General features: G+C 39.0%; 2 protein-coding genes across 7 annotated transcripts in view; one reads left to right on the forward strand and one right to left on the reverse strand.

Moving 5' to 3' along the window:
- MED23 (mediator complex subunit 23) overlaps positions 1–13252 on the reverse strand; it is a 60643-nt gene extending 47391 nt beyond the window's left edge. For all 6 annotated transcript variants that reach the window (XM_025382558.1, XM_025382556.1, XM_025382557.1 and 3 more), the window contains exons 1-7: positions 13027–13252; positions 12653–12684; positions 12408–12495; positions 4582–4706; positions 3068–3179; positions 1587–1685; positions 370–471 (exon numbers count right to left, since the gene is read on the reverse strand). In XM_025382558.1, coding sequence (XP_025238343.1) covers positions 370–471; positions 1587–1685; positions 3068–3179; positions 4582–4706; positions 12408–12495; positions 12653–12684; positions 13027–13065 — 597 coding nt within the window. In that variant the 5' untranslated portion in view covers positions 13066–13252. The remainder of the gene's footprint in view (positions 1–369; positions 472–1586; positions 1686–3067; positions 3180–4581; positions 4707–12407; positions 12496–12652; positions 12685–13026) is intronic.
- A 9109-nt stretch (positions 13253–22361) lies between these two features.
- ENPP3 (ectonucleotide pyrophosphatase/phosphodiesterase 3) overlaps positions 22362–26100 on the forward strand; it is a 93612-nt gene continuing 89873 nt past the window's right edge. The window contains exon 1 of the mRNA XM_025382382.1: positions 22362–22673. Coding sequence (XP_025238167.1) covers positions 22395–22673 — 279 coding nt within the window. The 5' untranslated portion in view covers positions 22362–22394. The remainder of the gene's footprint in view (positions 22674–26100) is intronic.

A 26100-nucleotide genomic window follows, 5' to 3' on the forward strand; every position in this document is an offset into this window, starting at 1 on the left:
GAATAAGCACACAAAAATAAGATTAATATAACTGTTTTTGACAAAATACCCTTTTCCGTGTGTGAGACGGGGTCTCATTCTGTTGCTGAAGCTGGAGTACAGCTCACTGCAGCCTCAAACTCCTGGTTTCAAGTAATCCTCCTGCCTCAGCTCCTGAGTAGCTGGGGCTATAGGCACGTGCTACTATGCCTGGCTAATATGTGTGTGTGTTTTTTAATGTTTTGTAGAGACAGAGTCTTGTTACGTTACCCAGGTTGGTCTTGAACTCTTGTCCTCAAATCATCTTCCCACCTTTGCCTCCCAAAGTGCTGTGAGCCACCAAACCCAGCCGAAAATTTATATTAAAAATTTGGGAAATATAAAATTTACCCAGTGTGGAAGTTTGCCTTCAGGATACAGTTTCCTGATCTCAGTGACTGCAAAATAGGCTGGTAATAAGCAGGCATTTCTTTCCAAGATATATGCTATAACCTAAGAAAAATAAAAATGCCACATCATTCTTGACTAGTCCCACATATAAGCTCTTTATTTTATTTATTATCATTATTTATTTTATTTTTTTGAGACAGGGTCTTGCTCTGTTGCCCAGGCTTTGAGTGCTGTGGCACAATCATGGCTCACTACCATCCTCGACCTCTGGGGCTCCAGTGGTGTTCCCACCTCAGCCTCCAGAGTAGCTGGGACTACAGGTGTATGCCAGCAGGCCCGGCTAACTTTCTAATTTTTTTGTAAAGACAATGGGCTTAAATGAGCCTCCCGCCTCGGCCTCCCAAAGCATTGGGATTACAGACATGGGCCACTGAATCTGGTCCATGTGAGCCTTTTAAATATAACAATGATAATGACAACAAAAAAAGATATTAAAAAGTAGACATGTTACTTTCTGGAGAGATGCTGGTCAAAGGACAAAATTTCAGTTTGACAAGAGGAATAAGTTCAAGAGACCTATTGGACATTACGATGACTATGGTTAATAACAATATAATGTATACTTCAAAATTGCTAAGAGAGATTTTAAGTGTTATCATTAAAAAAATAAGTATAATATATATACACACACACAGACAACTGCTACTTGTCGATTAAAATAAAATGTAGAGATAGTATTTATTGGATTTATTGGGTTTTAACTGTAGCATAAAAGAATACATTTATATGTAAAAAATATCTAAAAATAAAGATTAATAAACAATGGAATGCATTGTTCAATGTTAGTAAATAATCTTGCACATGCTTTAAATATTGGCACACTTAAACAGGAGAGCAACAGACCAACGTAACAATTCTTGCAATACTAGTTACAAAGTACAAAGATCTTTTAAGTGGTCCACATGCTGAGGTCTTGTAATGGTTTAAGCTATTTTAATTTCTATTTCATTGTTTTTGTAATTTAAAACCATGAATTAAAATTTAAAATGTCCTTTTGAAATATAAGGGAACTAGCATCTTTTAAAATAGAAGTGATTTTTTTTTTGTAGAAGAAATAGAGCATCTCACAAAATACCATAAGTATTAAAAGCACAGACCTAAACAAAGCTAGACTTTTTTGAGGTTGTGATCATGAATTTCAGATATGTCTAAATTACCTCTCTTGCTGCCAGAAGCTGCTGTACAACAGCAGAGCTCACTGTATTAGGAATTGTCAAAATCTTCTCCAAAATCACTTTTAAGAGATCTCGAACACCCTGATGTAAGAAAAAAGACATGGGTTAAAATTAAGTAGTGTCTACTGTGTTAGCTAAAACATCCAAAGGTTTCAGGGTTATATATTCCTTCCAGGTCACACCTTTAAATTTTCTGAATCCTAGTTACTAAGTCCCTAACATTAACTCAAGAGAAGAGTCATGTTCCAAAACAGAATTCTAAAGACTGTCTTACAATACAATGAGCAAAAAAAGTCATTATACAGTTTGCCAAGCTTTTTTGGTCCTCATAACAATAGAAGGGTTTCCACTGTTACAAGGGTCAAACACCTTAATTTATACATACAGACAGAAACATATTTTAACAAGACTTGAAAGCACTCTGAAAACTTGAGTAACAGTATCAAACTTTTTGGTAGATGACTCTTTCTGCTCACTCCCTTTTGTGCTGGGATTATAGGTGTGAGCCACTGTGACTGGCCTATTCTCCCTTCTCATCCATCACATACCTTAATCTCTCAAGGATATCCAAGGCTATTCTGTTAATCATTTCCACATATCTAACACTAGTTACATTATCTGATATATAAAGAAGAAATTTCATTCAACATGCATTTATTGACTATGAACTAGGTAACCAAGTTTGTAAAAGACAGAACATATACATAAAAGAACAATTATGAAGTACCATACAAATAAGAAGGCAAAAATTGCATAAGTCCGAGTAAAGAGAAAATAATTAGCAAAAGCTTCTTAGAGTTAACTGTGTGATAAATCATGATTTAAACTAATAATTATCTGTTAGGTCATTATCTGGTAAGTCATTTCAGATTAGAGAAAATGCAGAAATAAAGCACAGAGTCAGACACTAGTAGTTCTTGGGAAAAGGACAATGACAAAAGTCTCCTTTTCATTAAGATACAGAATGGCTTTTTTAGCTATGGAGTCCCTAAGCCGTTTCATGAGACAAAACTAGAGAGTGTATGTTGTTTTTGGTCAAGAGCCCAAAGTGCTGAAGATATTAGTTGAGATAAGACTCACGTCCAAGGGAGGTGAAGCAGGTCTTGCTCCCTTCATCAGTGATGCCTACCATCCCTTCTCAGTTCCACACACCCCTGCTCTGTGCTTTCATTTGAAGGGATCATAACACTTGCAGCATGAAGGAACATGGATTCTGCTTTGTGACTTCCCTACTCTTCATAAAAATGTATCAGCTACCTGTATTTATAAGAATGTTGGGAGGGGAGTAGAGGAGCCATGGGAACAACTGAGTAATTTTAAATCTCTTCAGGAAATATATCACAAGAAATAGACAGATTTTGTAAATGCTTCCACATCATGTCTCTCACCTGAAAGTAGGATATGCACACTGAAAAATCAATCATATCTGAAAACAATCACTTTTTATAATGAGAAAAATATACCTTGTAATCCACTCCCCCAATTATTTTCCGAACCAGTTTAAATGTTAAGGCCCAAAGCTGTGTTCTTTCCCACTCAAGAGTGTCAGAGTTTATCAGGGATTCACAAACCAGCCTATAAAAAAAGAAACAGCCATTCCAGTTATAAGACAGAATTTTCCAAGTTCTCTAATAGCCACCGATATGGTTTGGCTGTGTACTCACACAAATCTCATCTTGAATTGTAGTTCCCATAATCTCCATGTGTCATGAGTAAAACCACTTAAATCATGGGGGACAGTTTCCCCGATCCTGTTCTCATGATAGTGAGTTAGTTCTCACAAGATCTAACGGTTTCACATGGGGATTCCCCCTTCGTTGGGCACTCATTCTCTCTCCCGCCGCCCTGTGTGATGAGGTGCCTTTTGCCACGATTCTAAGTTTCCTGAGGCCTCCCTAGCCATGCCGAACTGTGAGTCAATTAAACTTTCCTTTATAAATTACCCAGTCTCAGGTATGTCTCTGTTAGCAGCATGAGACAGACTAATATAGCCATAGTCTATGGACTGTATTATATTTATCCTCTCAAATATCTTTCATAAAAGTGCATTATTACTAAGTACACTTATAAATATGTATAGCATTTTACATTCTTTACTTGTATGAAAGATCAAAAACAAAGTAAGAATGAAATAATATTCACTACGTTATATTTTACTAGAAAGAAGTGTATCTGGAGCTTTCAGTTACATGTTTACCATCTATCACCTTGTGGTACACTGGATTTTTCCAAGAGGGTGGCAACAAGATTTTTGATCCCACATCTTCTTCTGAAATGTGACACTGACATTTCTCCCAAGGAGAGGTAGGGGGAAAGTCTATGTTCTCACTCCTTAGATGTGGGCACACCTAAGACTATGGCCGAAAGGATGCAGTATGACTTCTAAGACAAGGTGACACAATTTCTGTCTAGCCCTCTTTTGCACACTTGCTGTTAGGCTCCACCATGAGGTGAGAAAGTTCAGGCCACAAGGCGAGGGCCTGTGGAGGTTCTGGCTAATAATCCCAGCTGAGGTTCCAGATGACAGCCAGGAACCAACCACCAGATATCTGAGTGGGGAAGCTTTTGCCATGCTCCAGCCCCAGCTTCATCGATCATTAATCATTAAGACCTTGAGGAAAAAGTGCCTCCTAAGCCCAGTCAACCACCAAAACCATGAATAATTTTAAAACCTGAGTATTATTGTTTTAAGCCATGAGGTGTTGAGGTTATGCAGCAAAAGTAAAGTGTTACAAACTAATCAAAGAGATTAATCTCAGCACCTGGGCAGAAACATCTGATTTTGAGCCCACAGCATTATATAATTCAAAGATTATGACTCCTAAAAACTAAAACCTGAGATATTATATAAAGGATTACTTGATGAACCTCACTTTCTTCTTCATTCTCTTATCGTTTCACAACAACAACCTCAACCAATTTCTAATCACATATAGAAAAGAAAATTCGTCAGATTGCTCATACCCATTAAACGTACCTGGGTGGAAGGAGACCAGTCTCAACTGCCATTGCTAAGCAGTCATAAAGAAAAGAAATTCTTTTAGGACTATGCTGACCATGAATAAACTTAACAATCCACTGGATACACTGTTCATGAGACTCCTGGAAAATTAGAGAATGATTTTATTTGGGGTCTAAAGTTACATTTTTATAAGAAATAGCTAATACTACAACTGGAAGTATACCAATACTATGAATGAAATACTTCACTATGAGCATCTGTGGATGAAAATAATTTTTTAAAAAAGGAAAATTAAAATGTTCAGATTTAGTATTTGTCACATTAAGCTTAAAATTTTGCAATTATATAGATAAAATGCTATCTTTTTATTACATGGGACCTTCAAAAGTATTAATTAATTAACTAACATATCAATGGTCAATAGAAAACTCTTAACACAGATCATTGTAAGGCATTGTAAACATTGCCCTTTATGGCATATATAAATATTACTGTCACTGGGGGTAAAATTCATTACGGATCAGTATGTATCAGCCTTATGAGAATTAGGTGTGAATCTAATCCCTAAGAGCCTAAAGAAGAGCCCATTATGAATCTAATAATATGTCACATTTCTAGACTTGCAAAACTTTAAATATGATGTCAAATGTTGTGCTGTATCAAAGTTTATCTTCTAGGATATCTCCAAAAAGAGCCTATAATGTTCTGCTTCTCTCCATGACCACTGTTCTCATACATACTTCTATTGTGACACATATAACAATGATTTGGAAATACCTATTTTCTTCCTGGTTTCTCCATTAGAGGGCCACATCATAATTTATAAAGTGTTTAATGAATTTTTAAAAAAAATTTTGGAAAGATGTTCAATATCACTGAGAAATGCAAAATAAAATTATACTGAGATAAAATTTCTCATGTTTTTGATCAGCAAAGATCAAAAAGCGTAACACTCTATTGTGAGGTTATAATAAAAAGATACTCTCAAACACTGCTGGTGGAAGTATAAACTAGTACAACCCTTGTGGAAAATTTAGTAATTTCTATAAAACTTACAAACCAGTAAGGCTTTTGACTCAGCAATATTATTTCTAGGAATTTATCCTATTTTTCAGGCATAATATTATTCATCACAGCACTGGTTAAATGAGAAAAAGTTAAGAAGAAACTTAAGAGTCAGTAGAAGATTGGTTAAATGGAGGAAGGTACAGCCATACAATGGAATATTACGTTGCTATTTAAAAAACAAGTAAGAAAAGCAGCAGAAACCTCTGCAGACGCAAACGACTCTGTCTGACAGCTTTGAAGAGAGCAGTGGATCTCCCAGCACGGAGGTTGAGATCTGAGAAGGGACAGACTGCCTGCTCAAGTGGGTCCCTGACCCCTGAGTAGCCTAACTGGGAGACATCCCCCACTAGGGGCAGTCTGACACCCCACACCTCACACGGTGGAGTACACCCCTGAGAGGAAGCTTCCAAAGCAAGAATCAGACAGGTACACTTGCTGTTCAGCAATATTCTATCTTCTGCAGCCTCTGCTGCTGATACCCAGGCAAACAGGGTCTGGAGTGGACCTCAAGCAATCTCCAACAGACCTACAGCTGAGGGTCCTGACTGTTAGAAGGAAAACTATCAAACAGGAAGGACACCTACACCAAAACCCCATCAGTACGTCACCATCATCAAAGACCAGAGGCAGATAAAACCACAAAGATGGGGAAAAAGCAGGGCAGAAAAGCTGGAAATTCAAAAAATAAGAGCGCATCTCCCCCGGCAAAGGAGCGCAGCTCATCGCCAGCGATGGATCAAAGCTGGACAGAGAATGACTTTGACGAGATGAGAGAAGAAGGCTTCAGTCCATCAAACTTCTCAGAGCTAAAGGAGGAATTACGTACCCAGCGCAAAGAAACTAAAAATCTTGAAAAAAAAGTGGAAGAATTGATGGCTAGAGTAATTAATGCAGAGAAGGTCATAAACGAAATGAAAGAGATGAAAACCATGACACGAGAAGTAAGTGACAAATGCACAAGCTTCAGTAACCGACTCGATCAACTGGAAGAAAGAGTATCAGCAATTGAGGATCAAATGAATGAAATGAAGCGAGAAGAGAAACCAAAAGAAAAAAGAAGAAAAAGAAATGAACAAAGCCTGCAAGAAGTATGGGATTATGTAAAAAGACCAAATCTACGTCTGATTGGGGTGCCTGAAAGTGAGGGGGAAAATGGAACCAAGTTGGAAAACACTCTTCAGGATATCATCCAGGAGAACTTCCCCAACCTAGTAGGGCAGGCCAACATTCACATCCAGGAAATACAGAGAACACCACAAAGATACTCCTTGAAAAGAGCAACTCCAAGACACATAATTGCCAGATTCACCAAAGTTGAAATGAAGGAAAAAATCTTAAGGGCAGCCAGAGAGAAAGGTCGGGTTACCCACAAAGGGAAGCCCATCAGACTAACAGCAGATCTCTCGGCAGAAACTCTACAAGCCAGAAGAGAGTGGGGGCCAATATTCAACATTCTTAAAGAAAAGAATTTTAAACCCAGAATTTCATATCCAGCCAAACTAAGTTTCATAAGTGAAGGAGAAATAAAATCCTTTACAGATAAGCAAATGCTTAGAGATTTTGTCACCACTAGGCCTGCCTGAAGGAAGCACTCAACATGGAAAGGAACAACCGGTACCAGCCATTGCAAAAACATGCCAAAATGTAAAGCCATAGAGGCTAGGAAGAAACTGCATCAACTAACAAGCAAAATAACCAGTTAATATCATAATGGCAGGATCAAGTTCACACATAACAATATTAACCTTAAATGTAAATGGACTAAATGCTCCAATGAAAAGACACAGACTGGCAAACTGGCAAGACACCTCAGTCTGCTGTATTCAGGAGACCCATCTCACATGCAGAGATATACATAGGCTCAAAATAAAGGGATGGAGGAAGATTTACCAAGCAAATGGAGAACAAAAAAAAGCAGGGGTTGCAATACTAGTCTCTGATAAAACAGACTTTAAACCATCAAAGATCAAAAGAGACAACGAAGGCCATTACATAATGGTAAAGGGATCAATTCAACAGGAAGAGCTAACTATCCTAAATATATATGCACCCAATACAGGAGCACCCAGATTCATAAAGCAAGTCCTTAGAGACTTACAAAGAGACTTAGACTCCCATACAATAATAATGGGAGACTTCAACACTCCACTGTCAACATTAGACAGATCAACGAGACAGAAAGTTAACAAGGATATCTAGGAATTGAACTCATCTCTGCAGCAAGCAGACCTAATAGACATCTACAGAAGTCTCCACCCCAAATCAACAGAATATACATTCTTCTCAGCACCACATCACACTTATTCCAAAATTGACCACATAATTGGAAGTAAAGCACTCCTCAGCAAATGTACAAGAACAGAAATTATAACAAACTGTCTCTCAGACCACAGTGCAATCAAACTAGAACTCAGGACTAAGAAACTCAATCAAAACCGCTCAACTACATGGAAACTGAACAACCTGCTCCTGAATGACTACTGGGTACATAACGAAATGAAGGCAGAAATAAAGATGTTCTTTGAAACCAATGAGAACAAAGATACAACATACCAGAATCTCTGGGACACATTTAAAGCAGTGTGTAGAGGGAAATTTATAGCACTAAATGCCCACAAGAGAAAGCAGGAAAGATCTAAAATTGACATTCTAACATCACAATTAAAAGAACTAGAGAAGCAAGAGCAAACACATTTGAAAGCTAGCAGAAGGCAAGAAATAACTAAGATCAGAGCAGAACTGAAGGAGATAGAGACACAAAAAACCCTCCAAAAAATCAATGAATCCAGGAGTTGGTTTTTTGAAAAGATCAACAAAATTGACAGACCGCTAGCAAGACTAATAAAGAAGAAAAGAGAGAAGAATCAAATAGACACAATAAAAAATGATAAAGGGGATATCACCACCGACCCCACAGAAATACAAACTACCATCAGAGAATACTATAAACACCTCTATGCAAATAAACTAGAAAATCTAGAAGAAATGGGTAATTTCCTGGACACTTACACTCTTCCAAGACTAAACCAGGAAGAAGTTGAATCCGTGAATAGACCAATAGCAGGCTCTGAAATTGAGGCAATAATTAATAGCCTACCAACGAAAAGAAGTCCAGGACCAGATGGATTCACAGCTGAATTCTACCAGAGGTACAAGGAGGAGCTGGTACCATTCCTTCTGAAACTATTCCAATCAATAGAAAAAGAGGGAATCCTCCCTAACTCATTTTATGAGGCCAACATCATCCTGATACCAAAGCCTGGCAGAGACACAACAAAAAAAGAGAATTTTAGACCAATATCCCTCATGAACATCGATGTAAAAATCCTCAATAAAATACTGGCAAACCAGATTCAGCAGCACATCAAAAAGCTTATCCACCATGATCAAGTGGGCTTCATCCCTGGGATGCAAGGCTGGTTCAACATTCGCAAATCAATAAACATAATCCAGCATATAAACAGAACCAAAGACAAGAACCACATGATTATCTCAATAGATGCAGAAAAGGCTTTTGACAAAATTCAACAGCACTTCATGCTAAAAACGCTCAATAAATTCGGTATTGATGGAACGTACCTCAAAATAATAAGAGCTATTTATGACAAACCCACAGCCAATATCATACTGAATGGGCAAAAACTGGAAAAATTCCCTTTGAAAACTGGCACAAGACAGGGATGCCCTCTCTCACCACTCCTATTCAACATAGTGTTGGAAATTCTGGCTAGGGCAATCAGGCAAGAGAAAGAAATCAAGGGTATTCAGTTAGGAAAAGAAGAAGTCAAATTGTCCCTCTTTGCAGATGACATGACATTGTATATTTAGAAAACCCCATTGTCTCAGCCCAAAATCTCCTTAAGCTGATAAGAAACTTCAGCAAAGTCTCAGGATACAAAATTAATGTGCAAAACTCACAAGCATTCTTATACACCAGTAACAGACAAACAGAGAGCCAAATCATGAATGAACTTCCATTCACAACTGCTTCAAAGAGAACAAAATACCTAGGAATCCAACTTACAAGGGATGTAAAGGACCTCTTCAAGGAGAACTACAAACCACTGCTCAGTAAAATAAAAGAGGACACAAACAAATGGAAGAACATACCATGCTCATGGATAGGAAGAATCAATATCGTGAAAATGGCCATACTGCCCAAGGTTATTTATAGATTCAATGCCATCCCCATCAAGCTACCAATAAGTTTCTTCACAGAATTGGAAAAAACTGCTTTAAAGTTCATATGGAACCAAAAAAGAGCCCGCATCTCCAAGACAATCCTAAGTCAAAAGAACAAAGCTGGAGGCATCACGCTACCTGACTTCAAACTATACTACAAGGCTACAGTAACCAAAACAGCATGGTACTGGTACCAAAACAGAGATATAGACCAATGGAACAGAACAGAGTCCTCAGAAATAATACCACACATCTACAGCCATCTGATCTTTGACAAACTTGAGAGAAACAAGAAATGGGGAAAGGATTCCCTATTTAATAAATGGTGCTGGGAAAATTGGCTAGCCATAAGTAGAAAGCTGAAACTGGATCCTTTCCTTACTCCTTATACGAAAATTAATTCAAGATGGATTAGAGACTTAAATGTTAGACCTAATACCATAAAAACTCTAGAGGAAAACCTAGGTAGTACCATTCAGTACATAGGCATGGGCAAAGACTTCATGTCTAAAACACCAAAAGCAATGGCCGCAAAAGCCAAAATTGACAAATGGGATCTCATTAAACTAAAGAGCTTCTGCACAGCAAAAGAAACTACCATCAGAGTGAACAGGCAACCTACAGAATGGGAGAAAATTTTTGCAATCTACTCATCTGACAAAGGACTAATATCCAGAACCTACAAAGAACTCCAACAAATTTACAAGAAAAAAACAAACAACCCCATCAAAAAGTGGGCAAAGGATATGAACAGACATTTCTCAAACGAAGACATGCATACAGCCAACAGACACATGAAAAAATGCTCATCATCACTGGCCATCAGAGAAATGCAAATCAAAACCACAATGAGATACCATCTCACACCAGTTAGAACGGCAATCATTAAAAAGTCAGGAAACAACAGGTGCTGGAGAGGATGTGGAGAAATAGGAACACTTTTACACTGTTGGTGGGATTGTAAACTAGTTCAACCATTATGGAAAACAGTATGGCGACTCCTCAAGGATCTAGAACTAGATGTACCATATGACCCAGCCATCCCATTACTGGGTATATACCCAAAGGATTATAAATCATGCTGCTATAAAGACACATGCACACGTATGTTTATTGCGGCACTATTCACAATAGCAAAGACTGGGAATCAACCCAAATGTCCATCAGTGACAGACTGGATTAAGAAAATGTGGCACATATACACCATGGAATACTATGCAGCCATAAAAAAGGATGAGTTTGTGTCCTTTATAGGGACATGGATGCAGCTGGAAACCATCATTCTCAGCAAACTATCACAAGAACAGAAAACCAAACACTGCATGTTCTCACTCATAGGTGGGAACTGAACAATGAGATCACTTGGACTCGGGAAGGGGGACATCACACACCAGGGCCTATCATGGGGAGGGGGGAGGGGGGAGAGATTGCATTGGGAGTTATACTTGATGTAAATGACGAGTTGATGGGTGCTGACGAGTTGATGGGTGCAGCACACCAACATGGCACAAGTATACATATGTAACAAACCTGAACGTTGTGCACATGTACCCTAGAACTTAAAGTATAATAATAATTAATTAATTAATTAAAAAAATAAAAAAATAAAAAACAAGTAAGAAAGGAAGGAACAAGTAACTCTTGGACTGATAGGGAATTACCTTTAGATTATTATTAGGAGAAAAAAAGTGCTAATTAATTAACAGTGTACATGGTATATGATCATGCTATAAAAGTGTTTCTATACGCATAAAATACTTCTAGAAGAAAACATAACTTGAGGATATCGGCTAGAGACAGAAAAAAGAACAGGTAAGAGAAGAGAAAGAGACTAGTTATTGGATCCACCCTTTTTATACCTGTGCATTTTGAACCATATGAATGTATTACCTATTAGAAAATAATTAAACAAAAGGTTAAAACATGACTGTATTAGCATTATATGATCCATGTCTGGAGTGGCAAATCTTATCACCAGTGGCTGACACACAGTTCTCATTTCCCTACCCATAATACACCATGAGAAAGTAAGGCACTACTGGAATGTGAGCTCTTTGAGGATGACACATTTTGTCTTTTTCACGGATACATTTTCTGGTAGCTGTTCTTTGTTACTTTTACAGTTTGTTTCCTCATTTTTACTATAATATCTTCCTATCATTATTATAGAATCTTGGTATTCCTATTGTAGCATCTTTGTATCAGTGCTGTGCCAATTCCTTTATTAAGTAAAACAAATGGAATGTGTATCTTTGACAAGTAAAGCTTAACACATCTGTTTTCAAGTGTACCAAATAAATCCGAATAGGATGAAAATGATCTTAATTAATCTAACATAGGGGAGTTTTTTTCTTTTTTTTTAACGTTGCACACTGTGCAGTATCAACTTGACTTCTCAACATAGGTTTTCCACCGAAATATACAAATTAAAACAAACGTAAGCCAGAATAAAAAATGATGACAATTTTATTTCTTCCTTCTCAGGAAGATCTTAAGAGCAACATCAAAGTAAATGTTAAAGGAAAAAAAAAAAAAAAAAAAAGAAGGGGGCAAAAATCATCAGCTGAATGTATTAAAAATGAAGTGCTCACCTGAGAAAGACCACCCCAAAACTGTCTGAAGGCACCCAAACAGCTAATTAGTTTTGTTTTCTCATCTTCAGGAGTATCCATAAACATGCTAAAAAAATAAAAATTACATTATTTGTCATTCGTTTTAAAAAGGTAATTACACACAATCAGAATAGTGGATCTTAGAACCTTCCAACACGAAACTAAGTAAAATCTGACAGATACAATCACATGAAAACACAAAAATCCGCCGCGCATACACTCACCCAGGAAAAGCCTCTTCTATAACTTCCGTTTTCTGTAAAAAAAACAAAAACAAACAAAATGTAAACAATGTTAATTTTTAAAAGGCGCCTCCCTTAGCCAAGTATTACAATGTAACACAGGACAAGTCACCTTAATCAGCTCTGAAACTATCAGTACCTGTCGGGCCTGTCACTGTATCGATTTCAAAGGATACAATGAACTTGACAGCAGTTTGAGAATCACTAAACCTCCCCGCACACAACCTCGATGTCAAAACAAGAGAATAAAAAGGGAAATGTGAGACGAAGTTGCCCAGGCCAGCTTCCTTGGTCTGCTGCCCCCGCGTCTACCCGTCCCCGAGCCGTAGTCCTGGATGGCCGGCAGCTGCACTCACCACCACCTCTTCGAAAATGCTCTGCAGTTGCGTCTCCATCTGTACTATTACCCCCGCCTTTCCGGGGTGCCCGGTAAGGCCCGGGTCAGACCCGAGCTCTGGGAATATATGGGGCAGAGGGTCGGAGACCGCCGGAGGAAACCGTAGCTCTCCGACGTCGCTTCCCTCCCCCAGTGCTTTACCGGGGAGCCTTCCCTCCGCAGCCCAGCCAACTGGAGGAACCTGTACCGAAGACCGGAAGGGCCCGGTACGCTCTGTTTGCAAACCCCGCAGAAACCAGCGGCGCCGCCAGACGGTTCCGTCTGTGGAGAAGGGCAGCCCGCAAGCCGGACGAGAGCGCCCCCAAACGGAACCTTGAGCCCAAGGACCCCGGAGGCGTCATCGACCGCAGGCCGCCTCCTCCCGGCTGGAGAAGGAGTTGCTTCCTGCTCGGGACTAACCCGTTTGCAGACTGGGAAATGAAAAGCTTGAAACCCAGAGGCTGCAGCCTGCGGAAAATGCTGGAGCCGCAGCTGATGTCTGTGAGCAGCTGACCTTCTGGACCTCCATCAGCGGCCTGCAGCCAGGAGCCGAAGCCACAGAGACAGTGTCTTCTCAACTATGATAACCTCAGTGCAAATGCGATTGACTGACTTTTGAATGCCAAACCAATTTTGCTTCTATGGTATAAATGCTACTTGGTCATAATATATTATTCTTTTAAATGTATTGCTGGATTCTATTGGCAATATTGTTGAGAATACGTGTTTTTCTTCATATGCCACCGTCATCACCAACCCCTAAAACATCTGTTATGCCTTTTCAATGATTAGCTTTCTTTACCTCAAAAAGAAAATTGTTGATGAGAGTCATAGACATCCAAAGGGCCTTTCACTTCTTTGAGGGTTGTGAAATGCCACAAACTGCTAAGCATGAACTACTCCTTTGTAGCTGCTAAGTGATGAGCTGATGAGTCCCCATTAGTGGTTTTGTTATACAAGTCTCTGACCTGGCATAAATTTAGTTTTCTAACAACTTTAACATGCACATGCAACCATCGTTGCCCACACAATAGCTACTAAAAGCTTAAAAGAAATAATTCAGATTCCCTGCTGGAGAAAAACTTGAAGAGTTAGGCTTCGTATATTGTTTGCTAGGGTTGCCATAACAAAATGCCACAGACTGGGTGGCTTAAACAACAGAAATTTCTTTTCTTGTAATTCTGGAGGCTAGAAGTCTGAGGTTGAGGTTGGTAGGGTTACTTTCTATAGAGCCCTCTGTCCTTGGCTTGTAGATGACCTTCTTCTCCTTGTGTCTTCACGTGGTCTTTCCTTTGTACATGGCGTGTCCTAATTTTCTCTTCCTAGTAGGACACCAGTCAGGTTAGGGCCCATATAGCTACTCTAAAGAGCTTTAGTTTAGTTGAAGAAGTAGACATTTTAAACCGTAATATAGTGTAATATGTGCAATACTAGTGGTGCTAATAACGTGCCAGGGGGAAAAGGAGGAAATACAAATTTTTCTACAGAAAGGGATTTAGAAAGATACCTACGTGAGTTTGCTTAGACTGCTGTGAATAGCATACTATAAACTGGGGGGTAATTTGAGTCTGAGCAAACTGAAAGCTGATAATTCAGGCTTCTTGTTCCATCCTTGTCCTATCATGATTTAGAGTGGGGGACTAAAGAGCCAACTGGAAACTCTGAGCAACTGGGCAGGGCTTATCAACTTTAAGCATCATTATAGTGTGGTCTGGGGGCGTTGTTTCTTGGAGAATCCCCAAAGTTGGTATCATCAGGTCTTTCCCCTTACGTTGGTCTGAATCATCAAGGAAGATACATCTAATCTCTTACAAGTGGGTAAAGTACTGACTGGCTGCCAGCTGTCTTGCAGCCAAATGAAACAAGAAGCCTAAGTTCTCAGATTATGGTTTGCTCAGACTCGAATCACCCCAGTTTATAGTATGCTATTCACAGCAGTCTGACCAAACTCACATAGGTATCTTTCTAAATCCCTTTCTGTAGAAAAATGTGTATTTCTTCCTCTTTCCCCCTGGCACTTTATTAGCACCACTAGTATTGCACAGATTACACTAGATTACCATTTAAAATGTCTACTTCTTCAACTTGACTAAAGCTTTTTAGAGTAGATACAGAAACTAAACATGCCTGCATTTCTTAACACCTGGCATAAAGTCTGATACTTGGTGGTACTCAGTCATTATTCATTACTTTGGGTAGAATAAAAACATCCGAAGTGCCTTTATTTTATGGGCAAGACTTCCTTTGAGGTAATAGCTATTTCTGGAATGCTGGATGTAGAGAAAGATTTGGAACACCTAAAGAGTAATACCTAGTAAAGTTATTACAATTTATAACAATTGGTTTCACTGGACATTTATGTATGTGGTAGCTTAGACTCCTAATGTTATTTCTGAAACTGTTACAAAATTTTTTCAGCAAGTGTTCACTGAATGTCTTCTAGGTGTTGGTCACTGTGCTAGACACTAGAACAAGACTGCAAGCCCAAACTGACCTAGTTCCTGCCACCACGGAGCTGACATGGCAGAGAGGAGTTTAAAGGTTTGGGAAGATAACTTGGTTCATGCCAGGTTTCAGAGATGTAAACAGGACATGGCCTGTACCTTCTGCTTCATGGACGGGCACCGTGGGAGCACTGTGACACTGAGCTCTACCTCAGAGAGCCCAGGCAGCATGGTTGTTTTATAATGTCTCTTCTGGAGACATCTCTAGAATCTGAGTCATAAATGAGGCCCTCATGAGTACACTAAAAATGAGAAGAGCCTATGAAAACCTGGAAAATGTTTGGAAATCAAATTATTTCTGAGTTTCAAAATGAACAAGAGAGGGCTCCTAGAAATCTAACACTACTAGGGAAGATGTCTGTCCTTGAGACAAAGTAAGAGAAACAGTCTTCCAGGAACCAGAGACAGCCTTAGGAATGCTGATCATTCAGTAGGAAACAATTGCTACGCCACAGGAGTCATCACATCAGGTTCCTCGTCTCCAAATTGATTATAGATGTTCATTGTGCTGATCAATAATGAGATTTTTACTTATTTAGTCAGAAAATATCTTTTCACACACATAGGTACTGGCAAACAGTGGTATCAAACTGTGACCATTGATTCTACTTTGCCATAGTCATTGTTTGGAGGACTAGAGCTGGACTCTTTATTCCCTGCTGAGGTGTTTGCTTTGTCTCCCAGTGTATACCATTCCCTCTCAGACCTGGTTTGGCACTGCTGACATCAGTCTCACCAAGACAGCCAGTTCTCAATTTAGCTTCAATGTTGGATCTCCACTTGCTGAGGATTAGCTTCTGTCCTTCCTGTACCAACTGCCTACCTGGTTAGCTTTCTGATTGCTTTGTGTGCTTGTCAATCTCCTTGTAGGTTTTTCTGCTTTTTCCTCATGACTGGCCCTCCCTGAAGTTAGTCACCTGCCCATCTATCTCTGGCATTATGTTATTATGTGAAGTCTCCCTTCCTTTGTGGACTCCTTCTTCCTTTTGCTGTTGGACCTGAGCCTAGCATCCGCCTCACCTCCACCACCCTCCTCAGTGTGATTAGTTTCTCTGGGCTCTCCCAGTCTAGCTTGTCCACCTATCCCCCAAGCTCTAGCACTGGAACCAGGAAGGGCAGGTTCCTGAGACTTAAGGAAGTAGATGTTGGCAGGCCCCTAGGGCTTTTCTGAAACAACAACAACCCATTTGTTGCCAGAATTCTGTGGACATTGGGACCTTCTGTAACATGAGGAATGTTTATGGTTTACATTGATGGGTGACTTAATGGTAGCTGCCTCTCAGAATGCAAGTGTTCTGGGCCATTAAGCATTAAAATGTTCAGAGTAAAGTTTTCGGAACCAAGAAGGTACAGGTTGTTCTGAAGTTGAAGAAGAAAAGAAAAGAAGGTACAGATTGTTCTGAAGTTAAAGAAGAAAAGAATAGGCAAGGTTTCAAGGTCCAGTTAACTTAGAAAGTGTAGGTTCAGATCTAAGTGACACAGGCAGTCTATTCCAAAGTCTAAGCTGCATGGAAGGTGTGGTTTTGGCTTGTGTCCATTGATCAGGTGAACTGTTAGGATTAAGGTTTTTTGTTTTTTCTTTTTCTTTTTCTTTTTTTTTTTTAGATGGTGGTCTTACTCTGCTGCTCATGCTGGAATGCAGTGGTGCCATTATAGCTCATTACAGCCCCAAACTCCTGGGCTCAAGGAATCCTGACCACATCCTCCCACCTCAGCCTCCTGAATAGCCAGCACTACAGGCATGCACCATAACTCCTGGATAACTTTTTATTTTTCATTTTTTTTAGAGACAGGGTCTCACTATGTTGCCCTGGTGGATCTCAAACTGGCCTTAAGTGATCCTCCTGCCTCAGCCTCCCAAAGTGCTGGGATTACAGGTATGAGCCACTGCATCCAGCCAGGAATAAGTTTCTAGAGCTTGAAAGACTCAAAAGAGGTTGGGGTTTAGAGTTCAGTTAGAGGAATTGTTATAGCTGAAAATGCATTGCCAACCATCTTCACTATGCCTACTTGTATTATACATAGGTAGATTCCTTAAGGTTTATTCATCTCAGGACCTGAAGGACTAGGATGTGTCCCTATTATCATATCCAAAATTTAGTGACTTAGAGATAATCTAATAATCTCTGATAATTCTGAAAAATGAAGAATTCAATGTCCAGAATCAATTAATTTGTAACAGAGACAGTCACCTACAAGCTAAGCCTTTATCAGAGGCCCCCTGACTTCCCCATCTAGGATTTTTTTGGTGTGTTTTTCAGGGTTGAAAGAGGATGGGGATACACTTACTATGTACCCGCAATTTTTTTTTATTAAAAAAAAAGAAAAGGGATGAGGGATGAGGATGAAGGAAGAGAGAAGTGAAATTCTGGCAGTGTAGGACATAAGGAATCACTTAGTAAAGATACAGAGTAAGAGTCAGTAGTACCTTGGTGATATGGTTAGGCTTTGTGTCCCCACCCAAATCTAATCTTGAATTGTAATCTCCACATGTTGAGGGAGGGAAGTGATTGGATTCTGGGGGTGGTGTCCCCCATGCTGTTCTTGTGATAGTCAATTTTCATGAGATCTGATGGTTTTATAAGTGTTTGACAGTACCTCCTATGCACACATTCTCTTCTTTCTCCTGCCACCATGTAAAGAAGGTTCTTTCTTCTCCTTTGCTTTCCACCATGATTGTAAGTTGACTGAGGCCTCCCCAGCCATGTGGAACTGTGAGTCATTTAAAGCTCTTTTCTTTATAAATTACCCAGTCTCAGGTAGTTCTTTATAGCACTGTGAAAATGGACTAATATACTTGGTGTACAAAACTGGTATAGAATCAAGTTACATTTTGGAGAATACCAGGAAGAAGCATCTGAAAGGGCAACTGGAGTGTCAGAACCAGGTTAAGAGCAAACTCTGTGGTGCAATGGATAGTGCATTGGACTTTAGCCTAGATTGAAAGAACCAGGTTAAGCTCAGCAACTAATGCTGGTGCTTTCACTGGTTAGGCCTATAGATGGAATTGGTGAAGTTGAGGGTATACCACACTAATTTTTAATTTTTCTAATTCTGAAACCCAGGCTCACCTGATTGTGGCAGTGGGGAATGTCCAAAATCTGTAGGATAGGGCAGGCCGGCAGACTGGCACCTCAGGCTAATGCTGCTGTTTTGGGAATGAATTTTTTCTCTGGTAAGCCTGTTTTTGCTTGTAAGGACTTCAGCTGATTGGATGAAGTGCACTCACATTATTGAAGACAATTTCCTTTTTTAAAGTCAATTAATTGTAGTTGTTACCACATCTACAAAATATCATCACAACATCACCCTAGATTAGTGTTTGATTAAATAACAGGATACCGTGGCCTAGCCAAGTTGACACACACAACTAATCATCACAGCAGGAAGGAAAAGTAGGATTCCTAGCAACTGAAGGTAAGGTAGAGTCAGCGCACTGCCATGAGTGCAAGTAGGCAATCAGAACCCAGAAACCCATAAAAATGGAAGGCACATAACAAATGATTAGATAAAAGCCACAGATCCTAGGAATCCCCTAAATTTGAGACAAATTATGACATAGGTTTGGTCTTTGTTTTTAAAAAATAGGTATGATTCAACAGCAAAATACTCTGAAGAAGGAACTGGTGGCATTTCACTTCTGAGATATCACTAACTAAAAGAATCGTACATAAGTGACCAAGTCCCTTTGGTGGTCCTCTGACCTTATCTGTAAAATCTGAACATCTGATGAGAATAATGACAAAATGTTTGCAGAAAAGAATTTGAATGTAAAGTGTTTAGACTGCCCTGAGCTACATATCAAATCACTAAGAGGGATATTTATTTATTTGTTTGTTTGTTTATTTATTTATTTTGAGACAGTCTCACTCTGTTGCCCAGGCTGGAATGCAGTGGCATGATCTTGGATCACCGCAACCTCTGCTTCCCAGGTGCCAGCGATTCTCAACCTTCAGCCTCCCAAGTACCTGGGATTAGAGGCACGTGCCACCATGGGCCTGGCTAATTTTTGTATTTTTAGTAGAGATGGGGTTTCACCATGTTGGCCAGGCTGGTCTCGAACTCCTGACTCCATGTGATCTGCCTGTCTCAGCCTTCTAAAGTGCTGGGGTTACAGGTGTGAGCCACCATGCATGGCTAATTTTTGTATTTTTAGCAGACATCGGTTTTCACCATGTTGGCAAGGCTGGTCTTGAACTCCTGACCCAGGTGATCCTCCCATCTCAGCCTTCCAAAGTGCTGGGATTACAGGTGTGAGCCACCATGCCCGGCTGGGATATTTTAAAAATACTGCTGCCTTAGTCAAAACTACATAAGATCATTAAACTGAAGTGGAGCCTGGGCTTCAGAATTAGAAAAATTAAAAATTAAAAAGAAAGAAAAAAAAAACCCCAAACTTCTCTGAGTACTTCTAAGTTCATCCAGTCTGGAGAGTCAGGTGCCCACATTATTCAAATGTTTTTTTATTACGATTTTTAAACACATGATACTCCATGTGGTTCCCGGAAAGAAATTTGCAAGAACCTGGATTTGGTTGTCTTTATGGCATCTTCTAGTTCTAAAATGAATTCCTTCTGTATCAACAACTAATGCTGATGCTTTTGCTGGTTAGGGATATAGGTGGAATTGGTGAAGTGGGGGGGTCTACTGAATCAAGGGAGTGATGGAAAAGACGAGCACAAAGCCATAATGCCAGAAAGGAAAAGTGGCTCTCGTGCTGCCGATTTATTTTTTATTTATTTTTATTTTTTCATTTTTTTATATTTTTGAGACAGGGTCTCACTCTTGTTGCCCAGGCTGGAGTGTAGTGGCATCATCTCGATTTCCTGGCCTCAAGTGATCATCCCACCTCAGCCTCCTGAGTAGCTGGTACTATAGGCATGTGCCACCACACCTGGCCAATTTTTTGAATTTTTAATAGAGACGGGATTTTGCCTTGTTGCCCAGGCTGGTCTCCAATTCCTGGACTCAAGCAATCCTCCCGCCTCAGACACCCAACGTGTTGGGATTACAGGTGTGAGCCACCACAACTGGCTATTTTTTATTTTTTGTTACAGGGCTTCACTCTGTCTCTCAGGCTGGAGTTCAGTGGCATGATCATGTGGCAGGCCGGGTCTCACAAACAGGCAGGCCTCCATAACAACTGTTTCAGCACTGACTGAATGGTTAGGTTAAATATTAAAGACTGAGAGAGCCACTGCCCTTACACAAAAGCTGGAACGAGTAACAAAGGCCGACCAAGATTCTTGCCCAGGTCTTCCCTGGCCTTGAAGCATGAGAAGATAATGAAGGAATACTCACACTCCTTGTGACAAGACAGTCGTCAGGAGATTCCCAGCAGCTGCCGGGTGAGGTTTTCCTGGGGACCCTCCTGAGGGCTATCCCATGCGCAAAACCACACGTCCCTCTCCCTACCCGGAATAACGGAGATCAGGGTGGACACGCTCAAAGGGTAAAACCAGATTGTATACCAGGAGCCTATTATTTTCCTATCTGGGTTTGTTAAGCCGTTTGCCTGGTACTGCCAATAGGGCTCGCTTATATATCCACTTTGCATTTGGTTAAGATCAGTTTTGAGTGGGTTTTGAATCTGTTCTGCCTGAGTGTACCTACCCCCTCTTGTCTTTGTCTGAAATCTGTCTCTGCTTGTTTGTGTATCTGTCATGGCTCACTGCAGCCTCAAACTCTGGCCTCAAGGGATCCTCACACCTCAGCCTCCCCAGTAGCTGGGACTATTGGCATGCGCCACCATGCCTGGCTAATTTTTGTTGTTGTTGTTGTTGTAGAGACAGATTCTCCCTATGTTGCCCCGGCTGGTCTCAAATTCCTGGACTCAAGCAATCCTCTTCCCCATGATTTTCAGAAATAGTGTGTAAATCCCATGTTTCAGACATGTTTAGTTAGAGTAGTGACGCAGTCATTGTATTTATATTGGAATAGATTCTTTTCATATTTTTTTTTCTCACTGCTTTTAGGGTTGGAAGAGTTTAGTTAGAGTACTGTTTTCCAAAGGGTGTACTGCAGTCTACAGGATTCTGATAATCTTTTCATTAGAGAAGAGTACTCAAGCTTTATTTAATCAAGGGGGTTATTATAGAACTCATGTTCCATGGAATCACACTTTGAGAATGACTGCCTTAGGGTCACTGAAAGTAGAAGAGCTTAGCATCCACTATTTGCTAAAATTCTCTTTGGCCAACACAATTATTAATTTAGCTTCTTTCATCACAAAACTGTAACCCCTTTTCAGCATGGAGTACACTTGCTAGGATGCACCAGTCTAGATAAATAAGAAAATAGTGAATTTAAATTGATTCGTGAAAATTGCTTGGATTTGGGGAGTTAGAAGTCTTGGGTATCAGTTCTAGTTCTGGCACCTAGTAAATAAGTAACTTTGAGCAGTAAGTCATATATAATAATTTAAATAATCAGAGCCTTAATGTGCTCACCTAAAAACAAGAATAAAATGTTTATAAGGGATATTGTTAAGTTTGACTTGAGCTAATGTGTATACAAACTTGTCAAATTGTGAACACTGTAAAAAGCAAGGCATAATTATCACAGAACTATGTACTTTATATTGGTTCAGTAGGGTTTCAGAATTTCTACTATAGTCAAAGCACGTTTTGCTATATTGATTTTCAACTGCTATGAAGTTTATAGAAAACCAGAAAGTCTAAAATTTCTGTGACAAGGCTTTTTGTTTGGGGTTATTTTTAAACAAAACAGAAGATCAGATTGTATTAAAATTTGATGATTGCATTATTCTTGTTATATATGTCTTGACTAGTATTTAGTAAAAGTTATAAGGAAAAAAGGAGCAGTTGTCTGCAATATACTAGAAATGAACTTGAATCTTTTCACACTATTGTTATTACATTTTTCCTCTCTCCAGATTGCCCAATCACTGAAGAGCTGTGATGTTCCTAAACAGTTAAAAGTCAAGCACAGCTATGTAACTCATACAGTTTATCTTTGCCAGACTAGACAAAAGAAGGAGCACTACCGCATTCTGATAAAACAGGTCTATGCAGCTACCAGGATAATGGAATCTATGTTGACTTTAGCAACAGAACAACCTGTTAAGAAGAACACTCTTAGGAAGTATAAAATAGCTTGCATTGTAAGTACAATTCTTATTTTTAGTCTTTCCAGTTTTGTGACAAATGTTAAAAGTATGATTTCCCATTTACATTGCTTTGTGTTGCTATTAAAACGTAAACTTTTAAGTAACTGTATTAAGTATTATCCCTTATGAAAACTCGAATGCAAATTAATATCTTAAATCATATTTTACAAGAAATTTGAGTAACAACAAGGTAACATTTCATTAATCTCAGAAGTTGGAATCCGTGACAGAATGCTTTGTGATTCTGATTTTTTGCATGATTATAACTACCTCTCAATCACTTTTTTATGGCATGAGTATCTTAAGACAAGAAAGTGAAAAATTAAAATAATCATGTCCTATTATTTACTGAACCAACAATTTTATCCTATTTTACTTCACTCCTAGAGATAGTCTCTTTTGCCTATTTTCTCTTTCTTGTCCTTTTATGTGGTAAGATATCCTGCCACCACTCCTCAGCCCCCCAAAAAAAATTCCTTGGTTTTTTCTTTTTTCTTTATTTTTCTTAATTTTAAATTTTTTTTCTTTTTCTTTTTACTCCAGAAATACGCTTATCCATTTCCTTGATTTTATTACTCTCTCTTTTCCCTTCACCATCAAACTTTTGGGGAAAAGAGAGCTCATTTCATTGCTTCAGTTTTCTCAGCCCCCAACCATTCCTTCGTGCTCCAGCTTTGTTTCTACTGTACTAAGTCCCCGACTCAAAAGTCAGTCCTCCTCATCCTTTGTCCACTTGAATGTTCATAACAACAATAACTGCCTGGTACTTTCTCATTCTGAATTATTCTCTCCCCTTGATTCTTCCACCATGACACTGACATTTTCATTTTTGTGACTTTTTCTTTTTCTGCATTCTTAGCCAACAATTTCTCTATTCTCATGAAAATTACAACACAAGCTTCACTAAACCCTATCTAAGATCTCTTAAGAAATCTCATGTTCTCTAATAGTCTTTTTAATTTTTATTTTATTTTTGAGATAAGGTCTCCCTCCGTTGGGATCTCAACTCACTTCAACCTCTGTTTCCCAGCTCAGGTGATCCTCCTGCCTCAGCCTCCTGAGTATATGCTACAAGGCTCAGCTAAGTTTTTGTGAGTTTTCTTTTTCTTTTCTTTTCTTTTTCTTTTTTTTTTTTTTTTTTTTTTTTTTTTTTGTGGAGACTGGGTTTCACCATGTTTCTCAGGCTGGTCTCAAACTTCTGGATCAAGTGATCCACCTACCTTGGCCTCCCAAAGTGCTGGGACTAAAGGAATGAACCACTGCACCTGGCCTCTAGTGGTTTTAAGAGTCATATCCCCAGCCAAGAATTCCAAGTAATCCACTAGCTCCAACTTTTTGCCCAGTCTCTGTCACATAATTTCTTTTTTTAAAAGATGTTATTATTTTGTTAATATGTATATTTTTAGAGATTGGGTCTCACTATGTTGCCCAGGCTGGTCCTGAACCCTGGGCTCAAGCGATCCTCCCACTCAGCCTCTTGCGTAGCTGGGGACTATGCGTGTGCCCCAGTGCACTAGCCTGTTTCAAATGCCTGCTTCCTGACTCCTGACTCAGTACCTTATACCAAAACTAATTGCATTATTTTTTCACACCTATCTTGCTGCAGTTTTTCCCTGTATCCCACACTTTAAGGTCACCACTATTCTCTGTCTCTCCAGAATTGTTTCAAGAAATAAATAAAACAACGTAAAATAATGTGTGTAAGTATTAAGCCCAGTAACAAAATAAATCCTGAATATATTCCATTTATTCTTTATCCTTCTGGGAATTTCAATTTCAGAGTATTCTTTACAGCTGTTATGCTAATATATATATATTTTTTGTTTGTTTGTTTTGTTTTTTTTTTTTGGAGACACATTCTTTCTCTGTTGCCCAGGCTGGAAGACAGTGGCATGTTCATAGCTCACTGTAGCAACTCGGGCTCCAACTTGGGCTCAAATGATCTTCCCATCTCAGCCTTCTGAGTAGCTGGGACTTTAAGCATGTTTATTACATTTATCCTAGCTTATCAATTCAGGACATTATAAAATCTTCCACAGCAAAATTTGTGCATCATTAATTTCCCTTCTTTGTATCTTTCTAGTGGTTTTTGAGTATATAATGAAGTTCAATATTTTTAAATCATTGTTTCAAAAGTACCCTGATGTCTTCAAACTTTTACTAAAGTTTCATTTAAACATTTTAAAGGTATCTGCTGTGTTTCTAGCACTCTTTGTTTAGCCCAGTTAAAGCCAAATGATGTGTTCTCAGTGGTTTTTGACATTCAGAGTATTCTCCCCACTTTGTTCACCACGTAACATCATTTTAGATATATGTGCACCCCAATATCATGAAGCTTTTTTGGAATTACATATTTATAGTAAACGATTATAAAGGCTTAAAAATAGACTTCTTAGGCACAGCACAGTGGCTAGTGCCTATAATCCCAGCACTTTAGGAGGCCAAGATAAGAGGATCGCTTGAGGCCAGGAGTTCCACACCAGCCTGATCAACATAGTGAGACCTCCAACTCTAAATAATAATAATAATAATAATAATAAATAAGCCTTTTACTCTCAAGGAGCTCACAGAATAATGTAGAAAACAAGCCACAAATATATGGAACAAATGCAAAATCATGAAGAAACAGATTCTAACATTAAACATTGTGAAGTTTGTTGTTGATTTTTCTAGCAAGTTTGAACAGCCAAAGTACCAAAGATAAGGTGTAAACCAAAATATGTTAATTTGTAAGTCTATGACGTGTGGGGTTTAGCAGAAGGAGTTCCCCAATGTTGTTTTTCTCTTTTGTGGTAACTCTAGTTTCAGTCGCCTGTGTCTTCTAAGCACCATGACAAGGGATGAACTGCTAATGGTGTTATTTAGTAAATATTTATGTTCATTTTTTTCCCTCCATCCTCTCCACTGAATGAATACATACTGAAAGGTCACTGACCCTTGGGCTAACTTTGAGACTTCACGTAAGAATTGTTTTCTTAGTATTTTAACATAGCTTCCCCAGTGGTTGAACTCACTTCCATTGTAAACATTAGATGTGTTAATTTTCCAGTTGACTTTCAGAATGAAATCAACCCTCAAAAAAAAAAAAAAAAAAAATCGTGTAGTTCTTAATTACCTAAGCAAAATCTGATTTTTTCTTTTGTGAAAGTTTTTTGTGTGTGTGTCTGAAACTATAACAAAGGTTATTGTAAAATACTTTCCTAAGTAATTTGATTGTGTGTCCTTTTGCCATTCTTCATGACAACACACAGTATTCAAGCCCTGTCATCCAGCATACTTATCTCTGGACTTCATGTAAGATCAAAGAGGGCAGCTAGAAGAATTCTCTTTAATTGTATCAGAGTTTAATCTAATCATAGCATGAAGTTCGTTACACCAAAGGGCTTTGTCAGTAGAGTGATAATGAATGACACAAACAATC

Source organism: Theropithecus gelada, chromosome 4, assembly GCF_003255815.1.
Source record: "Theropithecus gelada isolate Dixy chromosome 4, Tgel_1.0, whole genome shotgun sequence".
Classification (NCBI taxonomy): Eukaryota; Metazoa; Chordata; class Mammalia; order Primates; family Cercopithecidae; genus Theropithecus; species Theropithecus gelada.